Raw genomic sequence first — 20,222 nt, 5'->3', positions numbered from 1 at the left:
CCACAGGGAGGAGCAGAATGAGCAGAGGGTTGGGAACTGGGACCTCCTATGAACTCCAGTCCTAGCCCTGCTCTTCCTTGCTGGGAGGCCTCGGAGAAGCCACAACTTCAGTTTCTGCATCTGGCAAATAGGGAGTCTGGTGGGAGGTCAAGGATGGATGGTGAATAACACCAGTGCGTTACCTGTTCAGAGCAGGGTGTGGGCCCTAGCTTCGCACGGCCCCAGGGGGGTGGGATTGACTAGATAGTGCATGAGAGCTGGCAGCCAGAGCCTGCCCTCAAATGTATCTGCATTGTCCCCGTCTGAGTGGGAATCTGATGCACAGGGACAAGGACCCGGCTTGACAAAGCCCTTTTTAGTTGGGGTTGGTCCTACTTTGAGCAGGGGGTTGGACTAGATACCTCCTGAGGTCCCTTCCAACCCTGATATTCTATGATTCTATGTAACTTGTCCAGGGGCATGCAGTGTGCAGAGTGGACTTGGCCTGGGCTCACCCCCCTTGACACGGTCTGGTTAATGTCTTCAGTCCTGAGCAGTGTGGAGGCTACCGATGGAGGGCGGCAGAAGAGTCTCCTGCCCTCACCCCCACTACGCTTTGTGCACCTTGGGCCCAAATCCAGGGCCCTTCACACGCGACAGACAGACCTAGGCTGGGGGTAAATCGTCTGCTTTTGGCCAAAGGTGCACACAGCGTAATGGGGGTGAGGAACACGTCTCGAGGCAGGAGGGCCGTGTGTCCTGGCGTTGGCCAAGCGGCCCTGCAGAGACACGGAAGCTTTTCCACTCCTAAAGAGCAGCCTGTGAAGGGTTACTGCTCTTCCCGCTCGGAGGGTAGGGACTTGCAGGGCTTTCGCTCCAGGGGCCCAGCTGTGCCAAGGTTACTCTGCGCTGACCCCTCTCGAACAGTGGCTCTCCAGACCATCTTGTGTAAGGCCCTTCACCCCAGCCCCCCACATCCTTCAGTGAAACCTCTTAAGAAAGGAGCCCCGAGGAAACAAACCAGTCTGAGAACTGCTGCTTCAGACCATTGATTCAGCCCACTATGGCAAACCCAGAATTTGCACTTTTGGGAGGAAAGTAGATCGCTCTCCATGAAGTGACCGACATACCCACCTGTGGCAGGTTATTGGTGTGCGCCACCTAATGGCAGTCACCAGAAACTACAGTTGTCAAATATTTCTCTGTGTGTGTGTGACAGCAGAGCAAAGTGAGGGCAGTACACGGCGGAGGTGTTAGCAAAGGAAGCAGGAGAATCGCTTTCTAGTTTGGTATGGGGCATGTGACATGTCAACAGCTGGAAAGAATTCTCTGGCTAACCCACCCTGCTGACAGTAATTCTAGTGCACAGAACCCAGACTCTCAGCCAGCCGGTCTCTCTCTCACATGGTTACTCCTAGGTCGGGTTCACGTGCTCTGCAAACTGGTGGCTATTTAGCACTGATGGCCCGGCAGTGGATGGCGCTGGAGGCAGGGTCTAGGGGCTGCCACAGAGCTCTCTTGGCCCATGTCTCATTAAAACCACGTTACTCCGGCAAAGGGATGTGAACGGCATGGTAATGACCTCTGTGTGGTAGAGCTGCAAACAGCAGCATGGACAGGAAAATACAGAGGGAACCAGGAGTATCTGAGCCCCCCCCTCCCTGTGGGAGGTCCCATCCCGGGGCACAGGCCTGTGGCCAGTCTGTCTGTACGTATGCCCTGTAGGGACCAGTCCTGCCTTGTCATGGAGAGGGACTGGGTGGCCCAACAGGTCCCTTCTTTCCTCTCTTGTCTCAGGACCGCAGTGATAACGAAGCGGAGAAGATAAAGAGCACCCTGATCCTATGCTATGGCTATGTGGCGAGGTATGCCCCCAAAGAGCTTGTGCTGTCCAGAATCGAAGCCGACATTCTCAGGAACGTCTTCCACTACTTTAACACCAGGGTAGGTGGTTCGAATGTCCCCTCCGCAGGGAGGAAGCAGCTGACTGGCGACCTGCCCATGTGCGTGTGAATGAGTGAGAGCAGCCTAGCTGGGGTGCAAATGCTGCCTCTGAAAGGGCCCAGGCCCACCCCTGATGGGCTCGTGCCGTGTCTTGGGAGGAAGCCGTTCCCATCAGTGTTCGCGAACATCGCTAACGTGTTTTTTCTTTTACTTGTTCAGGTTCTGGGAATAAAGGTAGAAACCAAGGTACAGTGTGAGGCATTAAATCTGACCTACTCTCTGCTCTGCCTGCCTGTCTCTGTCTATCCGTTTGATCACTCTAGAGAGGAGACGAGTAGCTTCCTAAATACCAGTGCTCGTGATTGGGGTCTCCGTGCAGTGCTCAGCAGGGAAGTCTGGCATTGGGGAGGAATGAGACCATCACAGGGCTGAACGGCAGAGTCCCCTGTGCCCGAGTGCTTGTTATCGGAGGGGCCGAGAGCCTAAAGCCTGATTCTGGTCTGGAAGAGACTAAAATGCCCCCCCGCCCCCCGCTCTCCAGCTCGGCTGGCTGTAGTCACTGAAGTCTGCTCCTGCACAGTCAGCAGGGGGGAGCTGGGGTCTCTTCCTCGCTTTGTGTGCCACCAGCCGGGTTCCTCTGGCACAGGGTTACTGTGCAAACTCCCTGAAAGCTGTCCTGGGCAGCCTCCTTTTGCCTTGCAGAACCTCTCTGGTGACTGCCTGAAAAGGAGACACCCCAGCTTGGCTCTCCGATCCCAGGCAGCGTTGATGGGTCTGTCAGTCTCGTGTGTTCAAATCGTGCAGAGAATAACCCAGAGCCCATGTGCCGTTTTCCACAGCACAGTCGCTCCTTAGACCTTGGTGTGCGTTTCTCCCCCAGACCAGCTCCTTTGAGCAGCGCTGACATGCAGTCAGCCGCCCCTCCCCCCCCTGCCTTGTGGGCATGTAACTAGGGGAAGTTTAATGACCCCCAAGGTCTAGCCACGGTTCACAGCTCGGCTAAAAGTCCCTAACCACCCAGAACAGGTGTTCAGTGGCCAGACACCCAGGTCACTGTTTGGGGAGGGCAGCTGCACTCTGCTACTTCAAAGACTGAAGAACAAAAACATGGCATTTGTCAAGCTCAAGTTAAAATGTCAGGCCAGAGCACCTCCTTCTCCAGACTCACTAATGTCTTTTCCTTCTGGTTTCTTGTTGGCACTAACCCCTTCTGTACCACGGCTTTCTGGGCACGCTCTGAGCGGTCGGGACGCTCACTGGCAAACACACTGCTGGCTCCATAGGGTCCCCGGGGAGGGGGGCGGTGAAGGGTGGGTGCTGGGACTGTTCCTTCATTTGGGGAGCTGTGGCATTGTCTCAACTTGCATGTACCTGGGAGGAGAACCAGGCCTTAGTACTTGTTATCCCATGTCCTGGAATCTAAAGGGATCGGGGCCTTCTAAATATGGCAGTCCCTTTATGGTGCTGCAAGGGATTATCTGCTGTTTTGTGGGGTGACTGGCAAAGCCACTGGCAGTGCAAGGAACGTTCCCACCTGCTGTGTGCCTGGGGGTTAGCGTGGCTCTTTACAGCAGAGTATGTAGAAATGGACAGGGACACATGTCTGCTGGTGAGGAGTGCGTCTCAGCCCTGCTGCTGGATAGCTCCATGGTGTTTCCTCTGGAGGCTCTGAGGCCTGGTCCAAAATGCAGATTCTTGAGCTCTTAGTTTAAAAACACTGGTCTCGGAACAAGCCTCCCTTTAAGGTGGCAGCTTCTGCGCTCAATCTCCAGCACGTGCACCTTGTCCTTGGGTGCCACCTCACCAGGTGGGAGGTGCAAGGCGTCTCTTGGGACACCCTGCTGGCTGGGTGGAGGCTGCATTCGGATCAGGAGATCGCTGGCTGGGATGCTTGCTAGCTGAGGGGATGTCCATGCTACAGTGACAGCACTGCCGCTGTGTCACTCTAGCGTCATTGTGTAGACGCTTCCTACGCTGACAGGAGAGCCCCTTCAGTCAATGTAGGTAATCTGCCCCCGACAGGCAGAAGCCGGGCTGACAGAAGAATCCTTTTGTCAACCTTGCCACAGCTACACCTAAACCGAAGTTGACCTAGGTACTGTTGTGGGGGCGCTAAACCTTTCCCGGCGCGGAGTGACGTCGTAGATAGACCTGAATTTTAGGTGTAGACCAGCCTCCGCGGCTGTAGCCTGGCCGAGAAGCCGAGCTGGGAGCCCACACTGAAACAGGAATAGAGGCAGGCAAGGAAAGCCGCTGGGCTCCCCTTTTGGGGTGGCTGAGCCTGCCAGCCCAGTGCACCCCAGTCAGGGTGTGGGGTAGATACACCTGGCCTTGAACCTGCACCTCACTGCTTGTCCTGCAATCTCTGCCCTCAGGATTTGACGCTGAAGCTGTGTCTCATTCGGAGCATTTGCATGATCAGCCAGGCCATTTCGAGCAGCGCGCAGTCCGGCGCCTTCGTCTTCTCCCGCAAAGCCGAGCTCCTAGCTCAGATGATGGTAAGGGGAAATTCTGGGCTGCTTCTCTTGAGACCTAGGTCATGACTGGGGGGCTGGGTTAGAGACACAGCTCTGCCTCGGCCTGGGATTCTGGGGGGCGTCTGTCCGCTTTCCCAGGGGGGCAGGGAGGGAGTTAGTGCAGACTGGGAACAGGCATGTAGAGACTGGAAGTGGAGGATGGTCGCATGGTTTGCTGACCGTATCAAATGAGCGGGTGAGACGGAGGCATGGTGACTGCCCGGGTTCAGTGGTCTCCTGCATGCGGCTGTTGGCTCGGGACTGGGAAGGCAGGGTTCATGGCAGTTCTGTGGAGGCAGAGTTGTTCCAGGACCTTGCGTGGCCTGTGTTCTGGGGCCAAATGTTTGTGGTCTCCTCAGGACAAGCTGCCTTTGAGAGGGTGCTGAGTGCTGGCTTTCTGCTAAACTCTCTCCCTTTGCATGCTAGGAGTTTATCAAAACAGAACCTCTGGATTTGCTGAGAACTCCTATTCGCCAGAGAGCCATGATCTCCTGCACATACCTGGTGTATCCTTTCTCTGGCCTCCCACCTGTGTGGAATGAGAGACCACCTGCCGAGGCGGCTGCCGTCTCTTGTGAGTGGTATGAACACCATGGACAAACCTGCAGGGCTGCCCAGCGCGGGGGCACCCCAGGAATTTGGATCGAGACAATCCTTGCAGAAAAGGTCCAGCTAGTGCCCGTACCCACCCCCGCTCCCCACCTGTGTTACGCGCTTGCTAATAACCCTCCATCTTGGTCTTATTGCTCGGGCTTGGCACTAAAATCTCTTCATGCAAAATAGAAAGCCAGGGGCCTCACTCTTCATTTTAAATTCTGCTAGAGAGAGAACTTGTTTCTGAGCTAGAGTTAAAAATCCTGCAGCACGTCGCTGCCCCTGACACCAATCTGGAGAAATTGGCTATGCAGCTAAGTCAGCAAGACTGCAAATTAAAATGCTTCCCATTGGCTGACGGGTGTGGCATTCGCTCCCTTTAGAGACTGCATGTAGCTGCTCGCTTGCTCCCTTAACTCGTTGGTCAGCGTGCTGGAGCCTCCCCTGAGCGAGCCTGATCACGTCGAACTGATTGATACCTGCCTGAGCAGCGTACTGGCCCTTCCTCCGCTGGACGTCCTGAAGGAGAGAGATGGGCATGTGCCAGACGCCTTGCATAAGGAGGTGGGACGGGAGCTGTCTGAGCTAGATAGTCTGCATGGTGCTCGGAGCCTGTTCTGGCAGAGCACCAAGGGATTCAGAGCTGGTGTCCGGCAGTCGTCTGTTCTGAAGAACAGCGTTGAGATGTTGTTAGTCACTGGGCTGGAACCGATGCCTTAGTGGTGGAAAGTTGTGTGCCAGGCCAGTCCCATGAGCCACTTAATTCTTTGTCAGCAGTTCCTTTCCAGTGCAGCTGGGCACCATGTGTAATACGGGCATCGCTTCTCCTTCACTTGACCAGTGCAACGCCTGTTGGGGAAACCTGGCCCACAAACTCCTGCTCACAAAACGTGAGCAGGAAAACATCGATTCACTGATAAGCCTCCAGAAATTCCATGTGTATTAATACCACGTTCCCAGAGTCCAATCAGAACAATCCAGGCACCCGGAAAACTGTCCGTTTGGTGGAAAAGGCACCTTTCCCTGAGTGGCCTTTGAAAGCCCATAGGGCTGAAATGATGGGGGTTTTGGTTGAAGATCTACATATGGCTGAGCTGTCATGACTAACAGCTTGGTTATTCGCCCCCCAACTATTGCAATGCGCCCCTAAAGCTCTGTACTGCAGTTACAGGGCAGCTTTCCCATGAACTGCAAAGCAGAAACTGAAGCCGTATCTCTGGGCTTGTCCTGTTACCCAGAGGTCGGGGCAGGCCGCTCAAACCAGCTTTTAATAAAGCTCCTACAAACTTTCCCTCCGGAGTCTGAAACCCTGTGTGTGTTTTCTGGGATAACTTCGGTGAAGCAGAACGCATCACTTGGGGCCTGAAGCTCCTCCTGGCACTTGTCGCACTTGGAGAAGTGCTAGTGAGTCCAGAAGTTCTGGATTTCGGAACGGGGGGGGGTTCTAAAGCCTAGCAAACGTCGGTGCTGCCTGTCCCAACCCCCGGCTAGCAGGTGCCATGCGGTCTAAGCTGGAGCCATTCCCTGCTGCGAGTTCCACCCCACCGGGTCGCTAGACCGCATGGCCAAGCAGTTCGTTATGGCGAGGCCTCGCTTGCTGGGCCTTGTATCTCTGTGAGCTGCACCCCTGTACCCAAGAGGAAGGCAGCTGCTGCTGCTCCCTGTTATGCCAGTTATTGCAGCAAGCTGCTAGCCCAGGCCTCACGCAAAGCTCCGGGCCCTTCTGTAGCCCGACCGACTCCACTGGGACTAATCTGAGCGGTCCCCTGGACAATAACCTCGTGCCTTTTCCTCCTTCTAGACACTCTACCACGACACCGTCAGTGCCCTTAAGGACCTGCTGAAGAGCGTGCTGCAGAAGGACCTGACTCCCCGTGGACTGCAGAGCATGTTTGAGGTGGGTGGCACCAGAGTCTCGGGGGGGGGGGGGGGGGGGGGAGAGTAGGAAGGTTCCTGGCTACCAACTAGCTGGCTGCACGCCACCCTAATGCTGAGCAAATGGAGGAAGATGTTGCGGGTTTCTGGTCACTTCTCTCAACATTGTTTTCTGGTATTTGGGGCCTAGAGCGAGGTGCCCATATCTCAGCCCTCTCTCTGGTACTCCTGCCCGCACGATGGTAGCTGGGTTGCCTGTATCTGCTCAGCCCCACACGGCAGCACCTCTAGTCTCCGTGCCCGATACTCTCCTTGGTCAACAGAATAGACTGGGGGTTCAGTCGGGCTGTCTGTGGACCAAAGGACACGTGTGGCATAGAGAGATGGAAGGTGGCAGCATCTGCCCTTGGCAGACTTGGTCCTGGGAGTTCCTTGAATCCAGAGTTGTGAGAATTGGCCCATCCCTCAGACTGCAGTTATCTTCCTGAGCGTAACGGTGTCCCCTGCCTAGCTTGTCACTCTAACCCAGATAGGCCCCACCATGCAATGCTCTGTAGAGGCCATAGCCCATGGGCTGTCGTACGACTCCACAGTCTCTGAGGTCGAGGGACAAGCCTTCAGCCACCTCTGAGTTCGTCTTCGGGTCTCCCTCTGCAGCATCTAGGCCCATGGATCAGGTCGAGCAAAGAGCACGAACGTGAGCGAGCGGTGGAGGTCAGTGCCACGCTGCTGGAGTTCTACCGGGACAAACTGAATGTCAGTGTAAGTAAATAAATGCAGTGTAAGGACATGCCCCCCCCCCCCCCCCAGTAATGGGGACCCTGCACCACCTGGCTCACAATGGGGGGGTGCAGAGAGCAGGAAACTCAATCTCCTGCTTCCTGGTCAGGCTGTTCTACTGGTCCATAGAACAGGCAGGTACCTCGAGAGGTCGTCTAGTCCAGTCCCCGGCACTCCTGGCAGGACTAAGTATTGTCTAGCCCATCCCTGACAGGGGTTTGTCCAACCTGCTCTTAAACATCTCCAGTGACGGAGATTCCACAACCTCCCTGGGCAATTTATTCCAGTGTTTAACCACCCTGACAGTTGGGAAGTTTTTCCTAATATCCAACCTAAACCTCCCTTGCTGCAGTTAAGCCCACTGCTTCTTGTCCTAGCCTCAGAGGTTAAGGGGAGTAATTTTTCTCCTCCTTGTAAATAACCTTTTATGTACTTCAAAACTGTTATGTCCCCCTCAGTCTTCTCTTCTCCAGCCTAAACCAAACCAATTTTGTGTGTGTGTGAACTCCCTCTCCCTCCAAGTTGTCCACATCTTTCCTGAAATGTGACACCCAGACCTGGACGCAATCTTCCAGTTGAGGTCTAATCAGTGTGGAGTAGAGCAGAATTACTGCTCGTGTCTTGCTTACAACGCCCCTGCTAATACATCCCAGGATGATGATGTTCATTCATTGCTGGGCTGTTTTTTTATTTATTTATTTATTTATTTATTTTTTAATTTCCAACAGTGCGACACTGACTCATATTTGGCTTGTGATCCACTATGATCCCCAGATCCCTTTCTGCAGCAGTCATTTCCCATTGTGTGCAACTGATCGTTCCTTCCTAAAGTGGAGCACTTTGCATTTGTCCTTTTTATTAAATTTCATCCTATTGACTTCAGACCATTTCTCCAGTTTGTCTAAATCATTTTGAATTTTAATCCTACCTTCCAAAGCACTTGCAACCCCTCCCAGCTTGGTATCACCCGCAGACTTTAGAAGTGTACTCTCTGTGCCATTAGCTAAATAATTGACGAAGATATTGAACAGAACCGGGCCCAGAGCTGATCCCTGCAGGACTGCACTTGATATGCCCTCCCGACCTGTTCCACTCACCTTGCTAATGCTGCATACCAAGGACATGCTGTTCATTAACACCCAGGTGTCTGTTTCCCCTCTCTCCTGTTCAGACTGTGGTGCCCTTCTACAACCTCGGGGTGCTGGTTGCACTGTTCTCCCCCCGGTGTTCAGACTCCCTTGCCAGCATTCGCCTGCATGCTGTGGACTGCGCCTACTATCTACTCTACATACAGCTGTGTTATGAAGGTAAACGAAAGGGAGAAGGAGGGAGAGGCAGTGTCACTACCTAGGACAGTCTGCCCCAGCCAGTGCTAAGGGAAGCCCTGTTGCCTGGCAGACAGTGGGGAGGGAAATCCCCCTTTTTGCTGCTACTGCCTGGTACCAGGGAGTGTCTGGAAACTAGATGCTGATGCTTGCTTCTGTGTGGGCCGTGCTCAGAAAGGAAAGGAATAGCCCTCTTCCCTCTTGAAGACATTGAATAGCTGAGCTGTAAGCTTCAGGTTTCAAATGTCCTAATAATCACTTCCATGTCCTCTGTGCTGCGATGAGGGGTTAGGACCCAGAGCTCACGGGCGGGGGGTGGTGAGGAGCCTTTTCCACAAAAAATTGTCCCAAATCAGGATGAAACACCAAAAATATGAAATGTTTCCTGAGATTTAAAGAGATTCTGTTCTGGGAGAACCACAGTGGAATTTTTCAGCTTCCCACCTTCCCTGCCCCCCGTCCCCTCGGCAAGTGAAATTGACAATAGCCTTCCAGGTCTGGTGCTCGGCCTGACCCCACAGCTCCAGGTACCAGAGAGGCACAGTCCTAGCTTCCTGCCTCTCCACCTCCAGGAGCTGGCCCATGGGTTGAAAGTGAAATTGACAAGAGCCTTCCAGATGGGAAGCCAGGAAGTAATCCTCTTTTTTTTTTTTTTTCCCCAATGGAAAATTGATTTATTTTTGGCAAAACTGAAACTTTCTTGCAGAAAATCTTTTTGTGGAAAAATGCATTTTTTTTTTTTTTTTTTGGTGAGCTCCATGAAAGTTTATCTTGGTGCTGTACAAACAGGACTAGTACAGCTGGCTCCTGGTCTGTGACTGGAGCTGTCTGGCGCGGTGCAGCACAAATCCTGTAATAGCCATGAGCCTGGCGTTGAGAAGGAGGCTCTCTGCCCAGGAGAGGGCGCTCCTCCACTTGGAAGGTGTCAGTGGAGCTGTGGGCCCCGTGCAGAGGAAAAGGGAGGCTGGGGGGGTTTCTGTTTCACCCTCGTTTGGTTTGCAAACATGACTGGACCACAGAGCTGGGAGTTCAGACTCTGGGTTTAGTCCTGGCTTGCAGGGGGCTATCTGGAGTGAGTCACTTCCCCTTTATAGCCCGGTTTCAGATGGGAAGATAGTGTGCCAACTCCTGGGGGAGGGCAGGCAGCCAAGTGGCATAATGATCCAGTCTTGGGACCTCCGACCATGTCAGAGGTGCTGTGTCAGTGCCAGGTGTGACAAACTGGGACTGTTCTTACTGTGGTCTTTGAATGCTGACAGGGGAGTGTGGCTAGGATAGTCTGCATTGGGGGATGGGAGACTGACCGACGAGAATACCTGAGCATGTAACATGAGAACCCAGGAAGGGGTTAGAGGCCAGGTCACACCTTTTGCCTGGGAAACTGAACAAAGGCTGTGGGAGGGATCGCTGAAGGGAGAGTTTCAGGAGCTGGCTGGTGGAATGGCTGGGAGGCAGACAGGGCTCTGACCTCCCAAGGGGGCTGTGGGGCCCTGAGACCCCAAGATGGACCTAACGGGGGGGGATCCTGTTGTCTGTCCCTGCAAGACCTGTCTTGGACTGTGTTCCTGTTGTCTAAATAAACCTTCTGCTTTACTGGCTAGCTGAGAGTCATGGTGAATCGCAGGAAGCCAGGGGTGCAGGGCCTTGTGTCCCCCCACACTCAGTGACAGCAGGTATAAAGCATGTGGGGAAGTCACGGCCAAGGAGCGGTTCTGCTAAGTCTGCTGCTTGTCTCACATGTAGGATTTGCCCAGGATTACAGAGATGAGGTGGTTGAGAGGCTGAAAGACTTGAAGAAAGGCCTGGAGGATCCTGACTTCACCATTCTCTTCAATACCTGCTACAACATTGCCATGGTAAGGCTGAGTGCCCTGTGCAGGCCACTGAATCCTGGTTTCCTTAGGTAAAGGCCTTGTTCCAGGGCCGGAGCCCATGAAGGCTCCAGTCCTCTTGTCTGTGATCTGGAGTCTGCCCTTCCCAGCCGTGGGGTTTGGATGATGGAGGGAGGGGGCTGCTCAGAGAGCCTGGAGCACTTGGTGACAGAAGTGCTCTAAACACCAGTGTCTAGACCAGGCCATGGCATGGAAGGGGCTTTGCTGTTGAACCCTGTGACTGCCTTTGGGCACCTGTTTTATAAACTGCAAGTCCGGAGCTCCGCACAGGAGTGCATGTCCGTGTGCCCTGTACGCTCGTGTGCCTGCGGAATGGGGGACTTGGCCTCTGGCCCAAAATGCGCTAACCAGCTTTGCTCCAGGTGAATTCTTACCCCCTAAAGAGAAGGATCTTATCCTGGAAATGGCGCCCTGCCTCTCATTCTGAGATCACTGGGGCAAGTGGGAATGCCTGGCTTCTTTCCAGCCTGCCCCCTTGAGCTTCTTCCCTTCGTACGGAACTCCTCGCCCTCACCTCTGTGCAGATAAGCAAAATACCTGGGCCCAGGTAGGTAACCCAACCTGCCTGCAGGGAGCTGTCTGCTCCTTGTGGCTGGTGGTGTGACGTGGGCCCTAGGTGCTGGTTGAGGGGTGTGTGTCCTGGTCTGGCAGCCGAGGGTGTAACCAGAAGCCTTTCCAGTTGCCAGACTGTACCCTGGAGCGCCTCTGGAAGCCGTGGGAGAGTGCATTGGGCTGAGGATGGCCCATCAGCAAGCTGTCATTTGTGGGTTAGCCACTGAGGTGTCTAGATCTTGAGTCCCTCCCATCCCCTCCCTGCCCAATTCCTCATCTGTCCAGTGGTACAATGTTCTTGCCTTCCTGCATGGGGGTTGTGGGGTAGAAGGACTGATCCCGCCCTCTCCGCCAGTAGCATCAGATGTGCTCGTCGGCCCAGATGACTCGTATGCTAGGGAGAGCCGAGCTGCTGCAGGGTCACGGTCTCTGCACTTAGAGGTGGGAGCAGCTGCTCTCCGGGAGGGGACAGCCAGAGCAGGGCCAATCGCTCGCCTGTCTCATGTCCCTGCCCCCTCTGACTCCAGTACAAACCTGACCCTATCCCCCAAAGAAACAGCCCCCACTTGAGACTAAACGTCTGCGATGGGCAGGGGAGGGTCTGCCTGCTACCCCTAGGGTAACGGGCCTGGAACACTGGCCTGGAGCTCCCAGCCCGTCTGTTCTCCCAAAGGGTCAGCAGTCTGCAGTCCCTGCTGGAAAGTAGCAGGAAAATGGCAGCTGTCCCGCAGTGCCCCAGAGCTGTCCGTGCCATGGGGGATCCTGACAGAGGGTCTGCTGTGCTGTCGTTGTAGTGACCCTTCCTCTACCAGTGTGACTCGAAACCAGTCGCTGTAGCAGCTCTTGATAACCGCTGTGAACATAGTAGCAGGGGAGTTGTGAGCTCTCAAGATCCTTGTACCCGGCCTGCGAGCACAGGTGCCCGTTGCAGGGTGGAGGAGCTGCCCCAGCGGGCGAGGTGAACAGAACTCAGGCAGTGTGAGCACTGAAGTGTTGGGATTCTGCATCTTAATCCATCCTGTGCCTTTTCCCACAGAGCACAATTACCTTTAGACTCATAGACTTTAAGGTCAGAAGGGACCATTATGATCATCTAGTCTGATCACCTGCACAACGCAGGCCACAGAATCTCACCCACCCACTCCTGTATCAAACCCCTGACCTATGTCTGAGCTATTGAAGTCCTCAAATCGTGGTTTAAAGACTTCAAGGTGCAGAAAATCCTCCAGCAAGGGACCCGTGGCCCACGCTGCAGAGGAAGGCGAAAAAACCCCAGGGCCTCTGCCAATCTGCCCTGGAGGAAAATTCCTTCCCGACCCCAAATATGGCAATCGGCTAAACCCTGAGCGTGTGGGCAAGACTCACCAACCAGACACCCAGGAAAGAATTCTCTGTAGTAACTCAGATCCCACCCCATCTAACATCCCATCACAGGCCACTGGGCATATTTACCTCTAATAGTCAAAGATCAGTTAATTGCCAAAATTAGGCTATCCCCTCATACCATTCCCTCCATAAACGTATCAAGCTTAGCCTTGAAGCCAGATATGTCTTTTGCCCCCACTGCTCCCCTTGGAAGGCTGTTCCAGAACTTTACTCCTCTAATGATTAGAAACCTTTGTCTAATTTCAAGTCTAAACTTCCTGATGGCCAGTTTATATCCATTTGTTCTTGTGTCCACATTGGTACTGAGTTAAATAATTCCTCTCCCTCCCTGGTATTTATCCCTCTGATGTATTTATAGAGAGCAATCATATCTCCCCCTCAGCCTTCTTTTGGTTAGGCTAAACAAGCCAAGCTGTTTGAGTCTCCTTTCATAAGACAGGTTTTCCAATCCTCGGATCATCCTAGTAGCTCTTCTCTGTACCTGTTCCAGTTAAACATGGGAGACCAGAACTGCACACAGTATTCCAGATGAGGTCTCACCAGTGCTGTCAGGGTTCCCTCCCCACTCTGAACTCTGGGGTACAGATGTGGGGACCTGCATGAAAGACCCCTAAGCTTATTTTTACCAGCTTAGGATAAAAACTTCCCCAAGGCACAAATTCCTCTCCTTGTCTTGGACGGTATCGCTGCCACCACCAAGATGATTTAAACAAACATTCAGGGAGAGGCCACTTGGAGCCCTATCTCTCTTCCCTCCCCCTCCTCCCCCCCCCCCCCCCAAAAAAAAATCCCCTCAAGCCTCTTCACCCTCTTTCCTGGGGAGGCTGGAGAATAATCTACCAACCAAATAGGTTAATAAGGTGAGCACAGACCAGACCCTTGGGTTTTTAGGACACTAAAAACCCATCAGGTTCTTAAAAGAAAAACTTCATTATTTAAAAAAAAAAAAAAAAGTAAAAGAAGCACCTCTGTAAAATCAGGATGGAAGGTAACTTTACAGGATAATAAGATTTAAAACACAGGATTCCCCTCTGGGCTCAACTTTAAAGTTACAAAACAGGAATAAACCTCCCTCTTGGCATAGGGAAAATTAACAAGCTAAAACAAAAGATAATCTAATGCATTTCCTTCCTATTACTTACAATTTCTGTAATTTTAGATGTATCATTTCAGTAGGAGCTGGATTACCTGCTTGGTCCCTCTTTTTGTCTCAAGAGGGAACACACACACAAGAGCACAAACAAAACTTTTCTCCCCACCCCCAGATTTGAAAGTATCTTCTTCTTTCCCCATTGGTCCTTCTGGTCAGGTGCCAACTAGGTTAATTGAACTGATTAACCCCTTACAGGTAAGTGATTCTGTACCTCTGGCCAAAAGGGATTTTATATTCCCGCATACATAAAGGTTGTTACCCTTCCGTTTATATTTATGACAAGTGCCTTGTATAATGGTACTAACACCTCCTTAGCTCTGCTGGAAATACCTCGCCTGGTGCATCCCAAGACCACATTAGCTTTTTTCATGGCCATATCACATTGGTGGCTCATAGTCATCCTGTGATCAACCAATACTCCGAGGTCCTTCTCCTTTACTTCCAACTGATGCGTCCCCAGCTTATAACAAAAATTCTTCTTGTTAACCCCTAAATGCATGACCTTGCACTTTTCACTATTAAATTTCATCCTATTACTATTACTCCAATTTACAAGGTCATCCAGATCTTCCTGTATGATATCCCAGTCGTTCTCTGTATTGGCAATACCTCCCAGCTTTGTGTCATCTGCAAATTTTATTAGCACATTCCCACTTTTTGTGCCAAGGTCAGTAATAAAAAGATTGGTCCCAAAACTGATCCCTGAGGAACTCCACTAGTAACCTCCCTCCAGCCTGACAGTTCACCTTTCAGTATGACCCGTCGTAGTCTCCCCTTTAACCAGTTCCTTATCCACCTTTCAGTTTTCATATTGATCCCCATCTTTTCCAATTTAGCTAATTCCCCATGTGGAACAGTATCAAATGCCTTACTGAAATCGAGGTAAATTAGATCCACTGCGTTTCATTTGTCTAAAAAAATCTGTTACCGTCTCAAAGAAGATCGGGTTGGTTTGGCACGATCTACCTTTTGTAAAACCAGGTTGTATTTTGTCCCAATTACCATTGACCTCAATGTCTTTAACTACTTTCTCATTCAAAATTTTTTTCCAAGACCTTGCATACTACAGATGTCAAACTAACAGGCCTGTAGTTACTCGGATCACTTTTTTCCCCCGTTCTTAAAAATAGGAATTATGTTAGCAATTCTCCAGTCGTACGGTACAACCTCTGAGTTTAGATTCATTAAAAATTCTTGCTAATGGGCTTGCAATTTCATGTGCCAGTTCCTTTAATGATCTTGGATGAAGATTATCTGGGCCCCCCCAATTTAGTCCCATTAAACTGTTCGAGTTTGGCTTCTACCTCGGATGTGGTAATGCCTACCTCCATATCCTCATTCCCTTTTGTCATCCTGCCATTACCCCTAAGCTCCTACTTTGCCTCAGTCTTTAATGAGGCTGATGATTTGTTTAGATATTGGGCCATGCCTAGATTATCCTTAACCTCCACTGCATCCTCAGTGTTTAGTGGTTCCACTTCTTCTTTCTTTTTCTTTATTTCTATGGCTGTAGAACCTTTTACTGTTGGTTTTAATTCCCTTTGCAAGGTCCAACTCTACATGGCTTTTGGCCTTTCTCACTTTATCCCTACATGTTCTGACCTCAATAAGGTAGCTTTCCTTGCTAATCCCTCCCATCTTCCACTCCTTGTAGGTTTTCTGCTTTTTCTAAATCACCTCTCTGAGATGGTTTGCTCATCCAGTTTGGTCTACAATTCCTGCCTATGAATTTTTTCCCCTTTCTTGGGATGCAGGCATCTGATAGTTTCTGCAACTTTGACTTGAAGTAAATCCAGGCCTCCTCCGCCTTTAGATCCACAAGTTCTTCAGTCCAATCCACTTCCCTAACTAATTTCCTTTAATTCTTTAAAGTTAACCCTTTTGAAATCAAAACCCCCCTCTTGTTGGTTCAGCAACTACTTGGTGAAGGAATCCATCAGCTATCACATCCAGGAAAATCTGAGCCCTATTATTACTAGCACTTGTCCTCCAGTCTATATCTGGGAAGTTAGTCTCCCATAATCACACAATTCCCATTAGTTTTTACTTCATTAAAGAGGTCTCCATCCATATCCAAATCGGATCCCGGTGGTCCGTAGCACAGCCCAAGCACTATCCCAGGGGAGACTCTAGTAGCTTTCTTCTCCAATGTGATTTTTGCCCAGACCGACTCGGTCTTATCCATTCCATCCCTTCTTATTTATTTACAGTCTACCTCATCATTGATATACAATGCTACTCCACCACCTTTGCCTTTATTTCTGTCTTTCCTAAACAGCACATAGCCTTCAATACCTGTACTCCAGTCATGGCTACTATTCCACCATGTTTCTGTTATCCCTATAATAGCTGGTTTCACTTCCTGCACCAGTAACTCTAGTTCCTCCCATTTTGTTACCTAGACTCCTCACATTGGTGTACAAACATCTTAATTTTTGCTGTTTGGCTTCTCTCACATTCTTTACCTGATTAGGCCCAGACATTCTACCACCAGTATCACCTATTAGACTGGTATCTACACTACCTTTCCTCCTTATGTCTATTCTCCTACCCATGGCTGTATCCTTTCTTACTTCATTTTCTTCCTTCTCAATCTTAAAATCCAGCGTGGAGATTACCTGGACATCTCCCAAACCATCTTCTCCAAATTCCTAGTTTAAAGCTCTCTTAATCAGTTGTGCCAGCCTCCATCCTAGAAGTCTATTTTCTTCCCTACTCAGGTGAAGTCCATCCCTAAAGAACTGTCCATGAATGCCTCCCAGTGGCCATACATCCCAAAGCCCTCCCTATAGCACCAATGCCTGAGCCATCTGTTGATTGGCATAATCTTGTCACACCTTTGTTGCCCTTCTCTAGGAACAGGCAGAATCCCACTGAAGATCACCTGAGCCTCGATTTCCTTAAGGGTCTTCCCCAGCCTGGCATAGTCTCCCTTGATACGTTCCAGCGAGAATCTAGCCGTATCATTCATTCCCACATGAAGGACAATCAGTGGATTCTTTCCTGCTCCCGTTAGGATCCTCTTCAGTCTCAGGTCCACATCCTGTATCTTAGCACCCGGCAGACAGCACACCCGTCTGTTCTCCGGATCAGCTCTGGTAACAGGCCTGTCTGTTCTTCTCAGTAAGGAATCCCCAGTCACGTAGACCTGCCTTTTCCTGGTGATGGTGCAATTCTCCGGTGTCTCCCGTTCCCTCTGGCTGCAAGTCCTCTCGATTCCTATTCTCCCTTGCAATCCTCCACAGCCCATCCCGTATCCTCCTGGAGCTCATATTTGGTGTTGTTATCCCCATTGACTCTTCCCCTCTTCCTATAGGACTCGCTGCTCTTCTCTTCTTCCTTGTCCTCTCGCCTTCAGCGACCACCTGCTGTGCCCCTTCTTCCTTTTCCAGCTCTGCAAACCTGTTCCTGAGCTCTATTTCTCCTTCACTGGCCCGTCTTTTCCTCTGCCTGGTTCTCTTAGTCACATGCTTCCACTGTCCACTTTCCTCACCCAGCAGTCTCCCCTCAGAGTTCTTTGGTCCTGCTTCCATCTGCAAGTCTGAGCTTTTCTCTTCAGCCTCCTCATGTCTTTGCTCCATCATCTGCTCGAACCCCCTTCTAAACTCAACCAGAGTTTCCACCTGCATCTCCAGTCCTCGGATCTCTTCTTCCATCAGCTCTAGCAGGCGGCACTTCATGCAGACGAAACTCTTTTCGGGTACCCCCTCCAGGATCACGTACATGCCACAGCTTCCACATCCAGTCATTTCATTGTGTCTTCCACTGCTTGGGTCACTACCACTGCTGCCTCTGTATCTGTCCTAGCCTTCCCACCTAAATCCTGTTAGTCTGGGAAACGCAAACCAAACCTCAACAGCAAAACAAACCCCCAGCGAGCACCACAACACAGCCAGAACGCCACACGCTCTCTTCTGTTCCTCTGCCTGCCTCTTGGTCTCCCCTCCCCGCAAACTCCCCTTGCAAACTCCCCTGTTGACAGCTCTGTTGACAGCTCTGTTTGCTGTCTCCTGTGCTGCTGCATCTGCAAGGCCCTTCTGCTTGGACATGTCCCTCACATTTACCCCACACTGATGCCGCTGGGCCCCATCTCTCCCAGTGGCACGGCTTCCACACCCCCTCACCAGCCCCATAGCCTACGTCCGGTTCTTGGTGCCGCATTTGAGTGTGGAGTGGACCGTTCTAAATCCCCAGTCTTGCCTCCATTTCCCTTTGTAAAGGGACCCATTCTAATGGAATGAAAGCTCTGGACACCGAATCCTTGGCTTAGTCACCGAGCGGCTAACTCCAGAGTAGAGGTAGTGTCCATGCTGCCCAGTGCAGTCCCTCCTCCTTGCCAGGCGCTGCTCTGAGACTGCACCTCTGGCTGGCTGTCTCTGAGCTCGTCTAAGCTAGAATGTCAGCTCCTTGGCTGAGGAACGAAGTTCTACGGTGTAAGATTGAGAAAAGGAGGAGAAGAGCGGGTGGCACTCGCCCCACAGATCACACTGATGTTGGGCCAGTCTTGATTTTTAAAGCACACTGAGAACCCGGGGTAGAGGCCTGGAGCTGTGAGCCTGTTGTCTCAGCCGGACAGCCATAATCCATGGCACACCCAGGTGTTCCTGTGGGGTCTTTTTCCTCTGTCAGTAGGGAACCAGGGCTGCTGTCTTTCAGCTGAGGAGGTATCAAACCAGGGTCTTGAGCCTTTTTATGGCGTGTGAGCGACTGTATTCTGGCCAAATTCCTTGTACAGTCGCCAGGCGTACGGTTCTGTCTGCCAGCTGTGAGTTGTGCAGCACTGCTGTGAGTGTTGCTGGGTCTCGCCCCAGATGTGGCTGCATTTCAGTGACTTTTGTTTAAGTGCATTGGGGTAAAGGTGTAGAATCCCCAGCGTGTTAAATCTAACCTCTTCCTCCCTTCTCCTTTGCTAGGTGATTGGGAAGCGCCTCCCACCAGACCAGCTGATGAGCCTTCTGCTCATGATGTTTGAAGGGCTGGCAGATCCCGATCAGAACTGCTCTCGAGCCGCTGCTGTCATGATCAACGCCATCCTGAAGGAGCGTGGAGGGGTGTTGCTGGAAAAGGTAAAGCCCTAGGGTCTCTCCCAGCCTGTGCTTTGGACTCCAGGGCGAAAGGCTGTAAATATGGTGGCAGCAAGACTAGGCCGCAAAGAACTCTGGGAAGAAGAACGTCTGTGCCTCAGCCCCATCAGTGCTGCTCTTCAGTCACAGGGCGTCGCTTAGCGTCCTAGTCTCCCTCCCCCACCCACCCCTTTGGCTGGCCTCAGGCTGATGCTCCCCAGCCTTCTGGCCGAGCGACGCTGGAGCCGGAGCTGCAGGCCTGGAACTGGAGTCGCCTGCTGGTGGGTGTAGGGAAGCTGCCACCTGCCAGGTCTGCTCCATGGGTTTATCGGCCATTCTGGCCTCCGGTGCTTTACCAGGGCTGGGGCTCCCTGTGAGATCCTTGGGCGCCTTCCCGGGCAGGAGGGCTGGAAGCTCAGGGGCATGAGAGATTCTGGACATGAAGCTTTTTTTCATCCGATTCTTCTATCTTTTGGGCCAAGCCTTTTTTCCCCCCTTGGAAAAAGCAGTTCTCCCTCTCCACTTCTTGGGCTTTCCTCTGCCTCTAGAGCGGCTGCAAAAGTCTCCTGTTCTCTACCTGTTAGCCTCTATCCTGCTTGGGGCAGCTCCAGTTTGTGTGGTTCACCTCTTGGTCAGATCTGTCTAGCCCAACTTCTGAAATCCAAACTGGTGCTAAGCCTCTGAGTCCAGGGCCAAAACCAGAGCACAGCTGGGGACAGAGTGCTCTGCACTTCCTGTCTGGAGTGTGTTGTCTGGCCCGCTCTGTGCATGACCATCCTGTTTGACTGCGCTGTGCGGTTCGTGGGCGCCTTTCCAGGAGCTTGGCGTTTGACTCGGTCGATGGGGTTAGTGTACGTCGCTGGCAGGCTGTTGGTGGGCACTGGGCTCTACGCAGTGGGCCGAGCTTTCATCCTGTCCCTCTGGGAGCTGCTCAAGGCCTGGGGGTGATTGGGATGGCTGGGAAATCATGTTCCTGGGCTTCAGATGCAGCCCCTCACCCTTCTGGCCAGAGAATTGCTGCTGGACGTGGCGAAGTAAACCAGGGCTGGGGGGCTCGTGCAGACAGGACTGCTGGCTAACATTGGTCTCTACTGCCTCTCCCCCTTCCTCAGGACCCCAGAAGGCGAAGGGTCCTGCCCCAGATCACTGCCGGCCCCCAGCAT

General features: G+C 52.1%; 1 protein-coding gene across 5 annotated transcripts in view; it reads left to right on the top strand.

Moving 5' to 3' along the window:
- The window catches only part of MROH1 (maestro heat like repeat family member 1), a 114,651-nt gene that overhangs the window by 55,890 nt on the left and 38,539 nt on the right, over positions 1-20,222 (top strand). For 2 of the 5 annotated variants that reach the window (XM_005291142.5, XM_065582268.1), the window contains exons 22-31: positions 1,777-1,923; positions 2,143-2,169; positions 4,299-4,421; positions 4,866-4,945; positions 5,462-5,597; positions 6,835-6,930; positions 7,566-7,670; positions 8,860-8,995; positions 10,757-10,869; positions 18,910-19,062. In XM_005291142.5, coding sequence (XP_005291199.2) covers positions 1,777-1,923; positions 2,143-2,169; positions 4,299-4,421; positions 4,866-4,945; positions 5,462-5,597; positions 6,835-6,930; positions 7,566-7,670; positions 8,860-8,995; positions 10,757-10,869; positions 18,910-19,062 — 1,116 coding nt within the window. Of the gene's footprint in view, positions 1-1,776; positions 1,924-2,142; positions 2,170-4,298; positions 4,422-4,865; positions 5,106-5,461; positions 5,598-6,834; positions 6,931-7,565; positions 7,671-8,859; positions 8,996-10,756; positions 10,870-18,909; positions 19,063-20,222 lie in introns of all 5 variants that reach the window. The other 3 variants (XR_010598037.1, XM_065582269.1, XM_065582267.1) reach the window with 3 other exon arrangements.

This window comes from Chrysemys picta, chromosome 2 (assembly GCF_011386835.1).
Source record: "Chrysemys picta bellii isolate R12L10 chromosome 2, ASM1138683v2, whole genome shotgun sequence".
In the NCBI taxonomy this organism is placed as follows: Eukaryota; Metazoa; Chordata; order Testudines; family Emydidae; genus Chrysemys; species Chrysemys picta.
This window is presented reverse-complemented; position numbering and strand designations above follow the sequence as displayed.